General features: G+C 44.2%; 1 protein-coding gene across 18 annotated transcripts in view; it reads right to left on the reverse strand.

Annotated features, from left to right (window-relative positions):
• Nucleotides 1-14676, reverse strand: part of TNNT3 (troponin T3, fast skeletal type) — a 31713-nt gene that overhangs the window by 4499 nt on the left and 12538 nt on the right. For 2 of the 18 annotated variants that reach the window (XM_040609368.1, XM_040609373.1), the window contains 10 exons: nucleotides 13764-13778; nucleotides 11189-11200; nucleotides 9944-9955; nucleotides 5403-5421; nucleotides 4567-4612; nucleotides 3635-3751; nucleotides 3222-3299; nucleotides 2853-2966; nucleotides 2549-2658; nucleotides 1576-1666 (listed from right to left, as the gene is read on the reverse strand). In XM_040609368.1, the coding sequence (XP_040465302.1) occupies nucleotides 1576-1666; nucleotides 2549-2658; nucleotides 2853-2966; nucleotides 3222-3299; nucleotides 3635-3751; nucleotides 4567-4612; nucleotides 5403-5421; nucleotides 9944-9955; nucleotides 11189-11200; nucleotides 13764-13778 (614 nt within the window). Of the gene's footprint in view, nucleotides 1-846; nucleotides 888-1575; nucleotides 1667-2548; nucleotides 2659-2852; nucleotides 2967-3221; nucleotides 3300-3634; nucleotides 3752-4566; nucleotides 4613-5402; nucleotides 5422-9173; nucleotides 9201-9518; nucleotides 9537-9943; nucleotides 9956-11188; nucleotides 11201-13763; nucleotides 13779-14676 lie in introns of all 18 variants that reach the window. The other 16 variants (XM_040609367.1, XM_040609375.1, XM_040609372.1 and 13 more) reach the window with 14 other exon arrangements.

A 14676-nucleotide genomic window follows, 5' to 3' on the forward strand; every position in this document is an offset into this window, starting at 1 on the left:
AAGCACTAAAGAGCAACAGACACTAGAGCTAAAGAACAGCTCCACTCACTCCTGTGTGTCCCAATTCCTTCCTTTGTCTCTCCCTTGCATCCTTGCTTGTGTCTCCTTCATCCCCTTTGCTGTTTTTACTTATCTTTCTCCTCACATTTTTCTTGCTATCATCTTCCCTTTGCTTTTCCGCTTTTCTTCTCCCATCTCAGCTGTGCATTTTCCTTTTACTTTGCTCATTCTTTGTACTTCCTCTCCTTGCTTTTCATCAGCAGCCACCCATCTCTTTCTTTATGCAGAAGTTTCATTAGCGTAGCATGTACAACTCCCCTGGCACTGCCTTAATTCCTGCTTTACCACACCCAATAGACATGTCACCCTTAATCTAGCCCTCTCCAATATTTTGGGTCTGGATAAGCATGTGCCATAAGGTGGAGAATCTTTCCAAACCCCATACCATTCTTTTATGTGAAGTCCAAGCTCCTACACATACATCCCTAAGCTTCTGCCTGTATCCCAGGTGCATCAGAGTGCCTCCCCCATGCATGCAATACCAGAGGTTTGGATAGGGAATTATTTTAGAGATGCTCTGCATGGGTTGCATGCTCAGTTCTTTAACCACATCCCTGTGGGACCCTGACTCTTTTCCTAAATTACCGCCTCATCTCTTTTCAAAGAATGGAAGGGGAGAGAAAAAGGAAGGGAAGGGAGAGACACAGGATCCAGATTTCTCTTTTCTCTCTGCATTGGAGCCAAGTGCCAGTTTCTGTCTGGCACTGGGCCCCTGACCATGCCACAGGCTCATGCATTTGGTAGCCTTTGCTGCTGCTGTTACACAGGCAAGTTCATTGTACTTACAACTTGGAAAGCTCCTGCAGCCTGCAACGCATTGTTAAAATCTAAGAGAGATTGAGATAGTTACATTGGTGTTGCTCATTCTCTGTCAGCATGTGTCTGTGTGATTGGGAATTAAAAGGAGGGCAAGGCAGAGAGAGATCCAGTAGGATTTCTCAGCCACTGAAACCTGTTGTAGGTGAGTGCAGCCCTGTCCTGGGACTGTGAAGTAAACACGTCCACTTTCTGTTACCATTTGACTCTTCAGTCACATGCTCCTGCCTGGAGACAGTTTTCAGTGACTCCAGAGAGCTCAGTCCACAGGGAATCTGTCTGGGATGGGAATAAAGCTTACAACGTTCAAGTGTGAAATCAAAAATGAATTTAAAAATACTACTTAGCAATGGAGATGAGTGAATTAAGAGCTACTGAATTTTCAAGTCACGGGTACCTATAGATAAACAAGAATGGACAAGATGTGTTTGAGCAGAGCGCAGGGAGCCCATTTTCTGTTGGGATTGCCTTTCCATGGGGCACTGAAAACCCTGAGAGTGCTCTATTCAACTTCACCCTAAAATGTGAAATCCAGTCCAAGCATGTACGTTAGGGGAATGCAGTTCCAGATGTCTTGCTGCTTAAAATATTGTAAAAGGGCACTGGAGACCCAAATGATGTCACCACATGGCTTTTGCCAGAGGAGTCATTTTCATATTTTGGACCCGCTGCCATTAGTAAAATGGCTTCTCAGCTCACCTCATATTTTTTCTTCTTGATCTGCTCTGTAAAGTCATACTTTTCAGTCTCCAGCTGGTATAACCAGTCCCACAGTTCCTTAGCCTTGTCCCTGTGTGTTCATGGGAAAAGGAATATGAGAGAAACATATCACATCGTGCGTTTTCTATGGTTTTCACATCACTAGTAGTGAGAGTTTTTACGTTTTATTTAATGCAGTTCATACATTAATGCAGTTCCTGCAAACCCCTTCTGTTCTCTGAAAGCTACTCACCAGTTCCAAGGTCATGTTTTTCTCACCTGAGAACCTTTTGGACTTGTACTCTTGCATGTGTCACATGCTAACATATTTCCTATAAATTTAGTTTTCTGCCTAACTCTTAAAGAAAGAAGAGTCCGGGGGATTCAGATCAGGAGGAAGGAGGACTCTGAAGTCCACCCAGATGAGCAGAGCAGCTGCCATTGTGCAATCTCATCTGTTTCAGGGCCAAGGTAAGCCAACCTCATCTTTCAGTCATGTGTGAACTCCAACAAGTGGAGTCCAGACTGTCATCTGATGACTGTTCTGCACCAGAGCATTCAGCTCCCAAACCTCCAGCCTCCGTGGAGAACGCAAGGTACTCATACCTTAGCAGCTCTAACTCATCCCTGGGAATGCCACAGATATTGATCTCTAGGTTTGTTCAGCTAATCGCAGAGCTGGGTTTAAAGTTTGTACCTAGCCCTGTAAATGACTAACCCTGATTAGCAGCAGAGGCTACCGGAGCTGTGCCAACAGCACGGCTAGATGGCTCCCAAACCATTCCAACAATTCCCCACATCCCCATTTCCCCTCTGTTTTCTGGATCAAGGAAGGCCACAACTGAACACTGTCCCATGATGAATTTCAAGGAAGGCCTTCTCCTCTACCTCTTTTTTTCACTAGAGGAGACTCCAGGACAGCAAGACCAAAGTTCAGTGGATTACTTTCAGTAAGTTAGGATAAGTGTATTACCTCAGCTTGTCTTCATTAAGGTGGTCGATGTTCAAGGGCTTGCGCCTCTCTGCCAGGACCTTCTTCTTTGTCTCTCTAGCTGTTTGCTTCTTTCCTCTCTTCTGATCAGCCTGTTTTCAGAACAGCAATTAATGTCAGACCACAGAAATACAGCCTGAATGGAATTATTTCAGTGATAAAGCATGCAATACAAGCTGCTAGGGAAGGAAAGCTGAGTTGTTCTCTCAACTGTAATAAAGACTGTTCCCCATCACCCCTGTGGTTTAACATTTCCGTATTTCTTCCACTGGGCCATGCTTTTTACCTTAGCCAGGTAGCTGCTGTATGTGGCACCCATGGAGGACAGAGCCTTCTTCTTCTTGAGATCATCCTCAGCTTTTCTCTTGGCATCTTCTTCCTCTCTCCGTGCCTTTTCCTCCTGTGAAGAGTGACACACAGAAGCAAGTTACCCCAGGGGAGACTCGCAGCTTCCCCAGCAGCAGTGTCACTGCAGGGAAGGTAATCAGATAAGCAAGTTGGTGAGAATCGGCGACTCCTGTTTCCTGCCCTTGCTTTAAGAGGGTGGTCATCTCCTCTTCAGACTGAGACAGGCAGAATCTGAAGTATTCTTCTGTCTCTGGAGATAGCCTCCAAGTTGATGCTGAAACAAGGAGAGAGATGCAAAGACACTTACTGCAAGCCTTGCCTGACGCTCCTTCTCCTTCTCAGCCCGGATCCTCTGTTGCTCTGCTCTTTCAGCTCTGCGCTTCTCCTGCAAGAAGCAGTTGCAGAGGCATTGAGTCATCATTGTGGCTTTACCCACCTCCAGTATCGCATCCCACCACCAAGAGCTGTGGTTTGTAGAGCGCGCCACCTACTCCCTTGCCAGAACGTGTAAAGGGTCTCGTGTGCAATTCCCAGGTGCAAAAGAAGAGGCTGAGAGAGGGGACAGATGTGGGGAGAAGCCACTTGGTGGTGACTCGAGCAGTCACTTCTGCACACAGCGGTACAGCTTTCTGCCAAAGGCTGACAGTGCACCAATGGATTCAACTTCTCACCTACAGAGGATCCAGTCTAGTACAGGGAAATGGCAGTACAGGGACTCACAATCCTCTCCTTGAGGGCAATCAGCTCTTCCTCTTCCTTTCTTCTGGCTTCAAAGTGGCTGTCAATCAAGGCCTGCAGTTCAATCAGGTCTTTGTTCTGCCTTTTCTTTTGGATGTCCTAGAAAAGCAGGACAGTACATTCAGTAAGCCCATATCGCTCTAGACACATGCCCTGGACATTCCCAGCACCCTGCCTACACAGAGGAACAAAACCAGGAACTGTCTGCAGATATCCCTGGAAATCTGTGGGATTAGCTTAAATGGCTGTTGGTACAGGTCAGAGACAGTCAGAGACTCATGCAGGTGACAGACAGAAGCCCAGAAGGGAACAGAATCCACATCTCCCATTCCCCTACACCGTATTTTATCCCTGGCTTTGCTTAGATGCCTGTCTTCGCATATACTTAGCTGCGTCCTCTTTGCTTTGAGATATGAATCTTACCTAGAAAATGTTACTGCATTTTGGGCAAAGCAAGTGGAGATTTTCAACACCAAAGCTTCTTCATTTTTATATCAACTTTCTAGGAAGGTATGTGGATCTCTGTTTATTACTGTCATTTTAGGTAGAGTTTCTCAGCAACAGATGTGCATAAGCCTGCTTTATTTCAGCCTGCAACTTTCTCGCCATTTACAACAATAGGAGAGGGGATCTGAGATCTCCTAAAACACTTACTTTCTCCTTTCTTCATATATTGGCTTCAAAGATTCAAGGAGAAAAAAAGAAATACATTATTTTGGCTTAGCCACATTAGCAACAAATGCAACCAGAGAGTTTCAGGGAGCAGAGAGTAGCCTTTCACTGAAAACAGGCAGCAAAGCATCCATAATTTTGTCCTTGACTTTATGCTCAGCATAAAGGAGTTATGTGTGTTTGTACGCATGTGTATGGCTCAGGTACAGACAGACAAACACAGCCAGCTCAGGAATACTTACATCAAAATCTACTTTCTCACCCTCTGGTATTTTAGGAGCAGTTAGTCTGCAGAGAGTCAAAACCAAAACAAACAAAAAAGAAAGAAAGAAGAAAAAAAAAAGGATTTTCATCTTAAAGAACAGGCAGCTTTTTAAATAGCACGCCCTGACCTGCCCTGCCCTCAGGGAGGATGCTGACAAGGAGGAATGTTGATGGAGATGGAGATACAGAGGGGTGAAACAGCAGGTCAGTGGAAAACTACTCCAGAGTAGCACTGTCCTAGGGAGTTACCCCTAACAAACCTTTTTCGTTCCCAAAGCCTATGGTCATTCCCTACTACATGGAAAGATGTTGGTCTGCAAGGTTGTTGGCGCAGTGCTGCAGGCTCTGTTCTGGGCAGCTGGCAGAGTGGGAAGGGAAGGTGCTGGGGCCCAGGGCCAGAAGGTCCGTTGGAAACCTTCAGCTCAAGCCAGCCTAGACCCATATTTTCCCCCTTTCCTACTGTCAGTGATCCTGGATGGACGGGCAGTTTCCCAGCCATGGCCTTTCACGGAGGATTTACTGTTGAGCTGGCTATATCTCGGGGTACTGTGAGACTGCTGAATCTTGGACAGTTGACAATTTCTCCAGCTCTTGTCAGGAACTGGTCTTAAGACCCAGGGCAGTAACTACTGCTGAGGCATCCTCTGGCAAAAGCAGCCATCCCGGGAAGGCGAGCGGGAGCAGCTGGACGTGGCGCCAGGGAGGGTGGGATAAAGGCTTCTAGTGCCCGTTGGCCTAAGAGACAATCTAAGGGCTTCTGCTAGATCAGAAAAATGATCCCAGGGCTTTGAAACTCCCTGTCCTTCATACTTACTTTATTCTGGGCTTCTCCTCTGTATTTGGAAACATGGAGCAAAACAGGAAGGGGAAAAAGAGGGAGAACAGTTAGAACAACAGAGGTCATGCCAGCTGCTAAAGTAAAAGGAGGGAAGGGAAATTTAATCTTAGGGGAAACGTCCCAGAGAAACTGGTTAAATCTCAAGCACTTCCAAAAGAAATACACACACTCACACACCCCTTTTGCTAGGAGTGAATCTGGTTTTGCCCTTGAAACAGAATTCGGCAGAAAACAATCAGGAGACTGTGTAAAAGTCCCAAGCATAGTGTCTGGAAAGCAATGGTTTCATGTAAATGCAAAATTATTTTTCTCAAACCATCCTGACCAAAGCTCTAAGGAGGACAGCTGGGCTGGAGGATACAAGAAAGTGTGCCTTTTCCAATCAGCACTTCTTTCACTAAAGTTAACCTGAATTAACAGGTATGTCAATGATAACTGGGCTTCACCAGTTTTGTTCAAAGGCCTCACATGGAGGCCAGGAGGGAAAAACGTCACGGCACACATTTTCTCCAGGATCATTGACTCCCAGGATAGTTAGGGCACGTGTCCCTGAGATACCTCAGTGCATGGGGAAGATGCTCTGCACTGTGTGGTGCTCCTCAAACCCAGCTTGGAAAGGCCGTCCTCTCTTAGTAAGCATCCTCTCCTGCTGAGGTACATGCAAAATTCCCATCGGTGTTAATGGGAATGATCTTTGCATCTCCAGGAGAGGTATAGCACCCCGATGGGCAGGCTAAACCATCACAGAGCTGTCAGCTTGGGCCCTCTGGCAGTCAGAAGTCTTCCCCTGCAACAAGTGACCTTTCCCTGGGTCTCCAGAATGTGCTGTCTTATGAGTTACTTGCTTAACATTTGTGCTTGCCATCAATTCCCCTCTCTGCTATGCTTTTTAAACTTTAGTTATTAACTCCAGCGTAACGCCAGTAAGTTCAGCACTGTTATTCTCACAAACAGAAGTAAATTAAACCTATGTGTTTATTCTGGCCTGGTCTCACAGGGACCCAGGTTTACTTTCATAACCTCACACTACGTTTGAACTTTCAGGGATGCTGCTGGATTCTGTGGTACAAGACTCTCCCCGTGTTGGTTCAGTGGGAGGAACTGAGGTAAAAAGCTCACAGCTGTTGAATCTGTTAAAAAAAAAAAAGCAACAAACCAGCTTTGTAAAGTAAAAGTAAAAACAGTGTCCCTCAGGAGTGGGTGCATGAGCTCTGCTATCCATATCATGATACAGAAAGCTATTGTATTATGTTCTTTCAAATGCTTATTTGCATCCAGCTGTTTTGGGACTGATGGAGGAAATCGGGAACAGCAAATGAAACAGAGAAGGGTAAAATAAAGTGAAACATTATAAGAGGAAAAAAGTAGCAAAAGCTGATACTGGAAAACACTTAGGAGAGACATCATTTGCAAGGACGTTGAATAATAACAAGTGGAGAAAGTGGCTGGAAATGGGTTATTGAGATAATTAAGGGAAAAGACATGAGAGATGCGTAAGAGATCAGAAACAAACCTTTCCTTTCTCTCACACTTTCCCGTATCGATTCCAGTTATGAACTTTTGGGGGGTAGACTTTTCTCATTTACTGCAAGAACACTGCCTACCAAAACATGTTTCAGTTGAGGCCTCTAGATACTAGAGCAATGTTAATAAAATAAACAGCATGTAATTACTGAAATGTTTTAGATCACTCGCATAAAGGAAGTCACAAATCACTCCTGCAGAAAAACACCATTAGCCCACAGCGTACTTCTGTATTTCTCCATGGGTTTTTTTAAATTGTTTTGCTTTTCAAATAGCCAGTGAGCTTCTTAGCACATGACTTAAATTGTTTTTTATCTGGAGAGAGGAAAAGTAATCACGATTAATCAATCTATCAGGGGTGTTATTCACACAGGATTCCCTTCCTTCGTGACATACCCAGATAATTTTCATAAACATCCCTGTTTAACTTCAGGCTGCCAGTTAGTAACACTTGGGGGGCGGGAAGCTGGTTTTGTTTGTTGACCTTGGTTGCCAGAATCAACATCTGTCTGTCAAAAAACGCTGTGAATTTGGTTTCAGCTGCCACCAAATCAGCACTTTAAACTCATTTAAACCAACAAACAATCATAAAAAGAAAAATGAAGGTTAGTTGCTCTTGAAATAAGAAGTTGTAGTTACAACATTTCAAGGTACTTCCAGAAAACCAGAAAAGGGGATGACAAAAGAAATAGGAACCTCTGTTAATAAATGAACAGTAATAAACCTGTCCTTTGCAGTGCATGACCCAGCATTGGTCCATACTGGATGCACCAAAAGCAGCCCGGGGATGCAATTTATTTTGAAATGCCCCTTCTTTCAAGACACCAAGTCAAGGAACTGGGTCAAAATTTGTTGACAGACAGGAATTGTCATAGCAAATTCCTGTTCCTATGGTGGATTTTGACTGACGTTCTGGTCACTCTGCCCACAAACCATAGGGCTGTGACAAAATCCCCGCAGAGAACCCTGCCGAAGAAGGCAAGAGCCACTGGAAATCCAAGTTCACCGCCCTGGTGATTGGAGAGTCTCTGAGTTTCTGGTTTCCAAAAGGGTTAGCCTAGGGAGAGTACACACCACCATAAACACAACCTTGCTTTCTCCTGCCCGGTCTATGAGGTATTCACACAGTGGCCCCCTCTCTATGAGCCCACCTGAACTGCCTTTACTTCATTCCAAACTCCCTAAACGCCCTCCCTTAATCCCACTTCTCAGAAGCAACATATCTAACTCACACTCTGTCCTTAGGGGGAAAAAAAGTCAATATGCTATTAAAAAGAAAAGGAAAGAAAGAGAAAAAGGAGAGAAAGGGGCTTAGAAAGGTCTCCAGGGTATTTCTCTAAAGAAAAAAAAAGCCTGAAAAGCAAGCAAGAAAATTAAAACAAGCTAACAAAAAAAAAACCTACAAAAGCAAAACAAAATGAGGAAACAGAAAATTCAGGGTGATTACAAGTGACGTTGGGCTTTGTCTTTCAAAACAACTGGCCAGGTGTTCTGGGGGTTGGGGCAGTCAGAACACAACAGAGCTGCTTCAAAGGCCTGTAAAAGTCCACGAGGGTCTCTCTATACATTTAAACTGGGTTTGAATTTGGCCCGGGGGGCGCTAAGTTCTCTCACTCACACACAAGAGCAAAACTGACCCTGCGTACTTTTGGATTTGGTCCCTTCACACGAGTCTCGTCCCCAGCCATGTACTCCCGCTTGGCCAGGGGTCACGCACAGCCTATGCCCACCCAGCCAGTCTGAATAAAGGTACTCACACCCCTCATGTTTAGCACAACTCAGTGCGTGGCTGGAGCAGAATTTTAAATATCTGGAGATTCAGGCCTGGAGACCATGACCACCTAAGGATGGATGAGGAAGGCACGTCCATTTTCAAGCACGCCACAGGGATTTAAGAGCTACTTTGCTGATTTTGGGAGATAGAGAAGGTTTGCTGATGAGATCTGTGACACAACAGGTCCTAGCTAAAAGGCAAGTCCAGAGCAAGCTTCTAGAGCTTGGTCTTCACCATCTGCTATGCTAACAGGGATGTGCAGGGATCTCCACACAGCAGTGACCCCCCCGGGGGTGATTGGATATGCACAGTGAGCGATTCTTTGCGGCAGAGATGTTTTGGCCCAGTTCCTGAGTTTAAAAATCAAGTGAGGAACAAAAGCAAGGACAGAAAAAGAGAGTGAGGTGTTAGAAAGATGACTTTGTTGTCCTAAGACAACACCGAGCTACCATCACAGTATTCGCCGCCATCATCAGCTGTAGGTTGAAGCATAAAAGCAAAAGAGAAGAAGCAGAGCAGTCAGTCCACAACCGGCACTGTTCTCCTAAAAGCAACTCTCCCCGCTCCCTCCCGGCTACGCTGGGAACCTCGGGCTCTCTGGAGATCAGACAAGAAGAAACATCTTTTTTCTGATTCCATTGGGCAAACATACAGCCCTTTTCTCCATGTTCATCCAAAGAAACCGTTTCCCTCCCGTGCTCTCTTTGCTCTTGAACAAGGTCAGTGTTTTTAACACTGTTTCCCCAGCACTGAAAAAGAAAAAGGGTGAGGGAGGCTGTAGGTGCATCACATACCTTCTTCGTGGGCTTCCTCTGCGGGTGGTGTGGTGCAAGCAGTGATTGAAAGACAGGAAATAGGAAAAGAAAAAGAGAAAGAACAGATGTTTAAAGCTCTTGGAAGCCTGAGAAAGAGACCAAGGAATGCATGAAGGGGGGCGTGAAAAATAAAGGAGGGGGGGAAAAGTAAAGGAATTAGTGAATTAAGGCAGGGAGAAAAGGTATCTGGAGAGGCTGTCAGGAGTTAAAGATGCTGTAAGGTTAAGGCAGTGGTAAGCATGGAGATTAAAGGAGAAAAGGGCTGCAACTGATCATTGTGGTTAATATTTGTTTCTCTTGTTTTGTTCTCTTCTGTCAACCCAGGACTCCTGTTCTCTCTGTCTCACACACACACACTCTTGTGTTGCAGCTAGGAGGAGTAAATCAGAAGTCATGTCACATACCTGGCTCATGAACTTCAGGTGTGAAGTGTCATGGAACAAGATGCGATGGAAAATAAGAGAATGAGAACGAGAAACCTGTTATTTCACACACCAAAAGAGCTTTTGAGCCAAAGAGGGGGAGGGGCAGAGAGGAAAAGGGGAGAGGGGGGCGAAGCTAAGACGTAAACCTGAGGTGAAATAAATGAATTACTTTTGAAATAGCATAGAAACAGAAATCACAGGGAAGGAATTCAGTTAGGTGAAACAGGCAGATTTACGATAATAGTGCAGCCCTTCAAAATAAACTTCTGAGCATTGTATGCCATGAAGCACAACCTGATAGCAGAGCCTAGCAAGGTTTCCCTTGGTTTGAAATATGCACATGAACATGGTCAGCAGTCTCCAAGCGCTCTTGGATCCATCCTTTTCTACAGCAGGATTTCAGTCATTTGAAATAAACCCAGAGTGGTTCGGAAACCTACTGAAATACCTGCTGCACCTCAGCGTCAGTGTTCAGCTAACTTCCAAAGCAGCTCAGTGCTCTTCTCTGCATCTGTAGCTGAGGCCGTTTTCTTCCTTGAAGACAACTCTGATGTTTATATACATGTGCTGCTGGTCTTCACTTCCATTTGCAACACAGAATGACAACCAGATTACTTCATAGGAAGAAAACGTTCGTTCAAAGTCTGTGCAGGTCTATGTTCCATTCCTCTGGGTTTTTTTGGCAAAGCAAGAATAGATCAGCGGGGCAGATTTGCAGGGCAAATTTTGCTTTTCAGCCATATACGCACCGCAGAATATTTTCAAAAGCAGGCATAAAAATATTGCAAAATCTGGCAGTATTTGTATTCCCTGTGTACAGCCAATGGGTCAAATTCTGCCCCAAGCTTTGAAAATAAGCTTTCCCTATAGGAAGAAACACTCATTCTCATATCACAGTGCAGAATTTAACCCATTCCACCCATTCCATAAGGGCACTTTTTTGCTGAGCTACTCTTTCACAGTAGTACATGTGTACCCGTAGTTTTTAGTAAAATTTTCATGCAACAGGTAAGTTTCCTCCTCCTTGCTGCTGTTTACATTTTACCTAGAAAAAAATATTAAACTAAAAAACCAACACACACACACACACACACCCCCAAAGGCATGCAAGTTACAAGCTATCATTAATTGAGAGGTTGTTATCTCCTGTCACCTTGTATTGGCTTCCCACACACACCATCCCTGCAGACAGACACTGGGGGGTTTAGAAGTTAAATCACATACCTGGAGGGGGGGCTTCATTTAGTAGGAAGTGTCAGGGGAAAGACATAGGAAAGGAAGATAAAATAATTATAAATAAGTTATTCAGGAGGGGATCACCTCAAACTTTGTAAGACTGGGTTGAAGGAGTATCATTTGCAGACTAGGTTATAGGGATGGAGGGTTAATAAGAGTGGAAAAGGAGAGTAGTTACAGTGGGGTGTGAAGTGGGACAAGGAAGGGATGCCATAGAAATGAAAGATAAAGGGAATTTGAATGTTGATGAATTGCAGCAGTTTATATCATGCAAATATATAAACAGTGGGCAGTTGTAGCGACGCCGGTGACCCTTACATGTGAAAGCAAGCATACCCAAGAAGAAAGTTCTACAAGTGTGCAGGGTAGCCTGTGTGTCAGGTGTGCCCGTGCCCCTGTAGCTGTGAGTGCAGGTATGGGGGTATGAGTTACTGCAGGGAAGTACCGCTTTGGATCTCTCTCTCGGCATCTGAAGCTCCCCACCTAAGGGCCTTCGCTGGCAGATTCGGAACTTAGCTCTGCAGAACTGGAAGTATTGGGGTCTACACAGGGCTTGTCTGCTGCAAAGCAGAAGCCGCTCGCGCCTGCGTGCCGGGACCCTGCTGCCAGCGATGCCCGTGAGCATGAGCAGCTTGTCTCTGCAGCTCGGGTACCTCCCTCTGCCCTGGCTGTGGGGTAACCACAGCCCTAAAAGTTTTCAGGGACACTAAAATGTTTCTTCTAAGCTTCTCAGAAGGTGACTTCCCAGTTACAAACCATAACTATACTTTCCTATAGGGAACGTAAATTTTAGGGAATCTTAAGAATGGATTGATTTGTCATGACTCTGGTTTTCTTCAACAGCTTCAAATTCCTCTGTACAGGAATTTTGCAGATTAATAGGAACTTAGATGTCACGCACATGCGCTTGGTTACGTGGAAACTGTCAGCAAAGAAAAATAAAAGAATTAGAGCAAGAATCACAGAGCAGCAACCACTCTGAACTTGTGCGGGCCAAAGCTGTGACTTAGAAGATTTATTAGACAATGACAGCATTAATAACAAGGAAACTAAATAATCATACAGTGATGTGAAAAGCTGGAACAGTCTCCCTCTGACATAAAAGTTTTCTTTTAAGCTTGTTATATTTACATCTTTCCTTTTTGTTATACTTTGTGTTACAGAGGGAAAAGGAAACACAGGGAGTCTGTAGGTATGGTTTTATTGTTAATCAGATTATGTTAATACCTGGTGCCCTGCATAAAATTCAAGCTCATATATATGCCAAAGCTTGAGACCAACACTCAAGTAGTGAGTAGCAGTTCAATAAATACCAGGAGAAAGATGCACAGAGGCAGGTAAAGCAGCTGGGGTGGTAGCAATGACCTTTACCTTGCGCAAAGCAAGGTCAGAGAAACCTTAGGAGCAGGTGACAGACAAGAATGAAGATGGTTAAAAGGAGACGAGGACATGAAGCAAGAGTGGCGAGAACAGGAGGGAAATGAGAAGCGGCGCACAGATGGATGTTGAAGTATTAAGTCATGCAAAACTCAATCAGACACCTTTCACCTCACTCACTTCGACCCTGGCGAAAGCCCTGATCTCGGCTAAACTAAGAGGCTGCTGTCCCTCTGCCGAGAGCAGTGAAATAACGGGGCTGGGGGGCTGCTGAGGTGTGGCTGCTTTCATAAAGCTGCTCCAAATGGCACAGAATAATTTTCACAGACAGTTTAGATGATGCTGCAAGTTCAGTTTCTGTTTTTCCCCATAATAAGCATTATAACATTCCTGTATGCGGGGTAAGGATGGCTCTGAGTCCAGTCAGGGGCTACTATTACAGCTTATATATTGCAATATTTGTTTACAAAAGTGTTATTACATTTTTCATGCAACAGTTAGCTCTTATCCTCATTATTACACATGACAGAGCAGAGGAAGTTATTATTGGTGGAAGGTGTAAGGAAGCTGCATGTTACAGTTTATCATTAATATTTGATTTTTATCTGTTTTCTTCCACCATCTTTGAATTCCTGAGTATAATATTAGAGTTACTGGTATCATTTCCCAACAGAAATCAGATTCAATTGAATTTCAGTATTTTAAAACTCACGTAGATTTAGCTAAGATTTTGGTTAAAAAATAGAAACAGTTTAACAGCCATAAAAGACTGCATAGATACTACATTTCTAGAACAAATCCTTTTCATTTTTTGCTTTGTGACAGTCTCTCATTCCGGATCTGTTCTTGCATTACACTAAATATACTCCACATTATCCAGAAAGTCGATGCTTCAAAAGCATCTAAAATAGAATTTTTGTTTCAAAATTTGGAAATCTTCCGTGGAGGAAAGAAGGGGAGGGGGGCCAAATGTTGGAACAAAATGTTTTGTTTCAACTAAGCAAAAAAAAGTATTTTCAATAGCTGCCAAGCAAGGCATCTCCTTTTTTTGTTTTACTTTGTTTGAAAAGTTTCCATTTTGTCCCAATTCAGAACATGACCCAATTGTAAAATTGCCAAGTGCAACTGAATTTCCAGCACATAATAACCCTTCAGATTGACGCAGAGGAATTCAGAAGTCACATACCTGGTTCATGGACTTCTTTAAGAGGGAAGTAGCAGGGAAGGAGATGCAAAGAAAGATAAGAGAATTAGAGCAAGAAACAGGATGATTAACAAAACCTTACACTTTTTTTTTTTAGCCAGGATGGAGGGGTTAAGGGGATAAAAACCATTAATAAGATTAAAAAAGAAGTAGAGGGCACATGTGGATGTCAATTAGAAATTCATGGAGAGGGAGGGGCAGGGGGTGTTGGGAGATAAAAGGTGCAGATGACTAACGTACATTTATCATGTGCCATTGGTAACCTTTGCTTGACAGAAATATTTGCTTGTATTAAAACAAGTCCATTACCCATAGTTTTGACTGTGCAAAAAAGGTTACAGACAGCCTGTTCTTATTCATGTGCATAGAAATCCCAGCCTCTGCGGAAATCAATGGGCTTGGGGGAGCTGGCATTGATTTCCTTAGTGCCCAGGATTTCACCACTGGTGTGCAGGACTGCACCCCGACGGGGAAAGGTAAGTGCGAGCGTATGACTGCTCCTCGACCTGCAGGATCAAGTATCCGATGAAAGCCTCGCTGGACATGCAGAGAGGGGAAGGCAGAAGGGCAATTGAAAGGTAAATGGGTTTGGGCTGGCAGGCTGGTATTTTAATAAGCATGACCTACTATTTTGCTAATCACGCAGATCCTCTTACCAGAGCTGGACTTCCATTCGTATTGTAAAATCAATCAAAATTCAACCCTGCTACCCCCGTTTTTGCATAACACACATTAACCCGGAAAAATACCAATAGTTATGGGAAAAGCATGCAACTACATCTTTTCACTGAATTGGCATTTTCCGCAAATACACTGCAACTAAAACAGTGCCATCGGTCCAGTCCTTAGCCCAAGAGAAGACTAGGTATGCCACAGCATGCCTCGTTGCTCAGGA

The sequence above is a fragment of the Falco naumanni genome, chromosome 10 (genome assembly GCF_017639655.2).
Source record: "Falco naumanni isolate bFalNau1 chromosome 10, bFalNau1.pat, whole genome shotgun sequence".
Lineage (NCBI taxonomy): Eukaryota > Metazoa > Chordata > Aves > Falconiformes > Falconidae > Falco > Falco naumanni.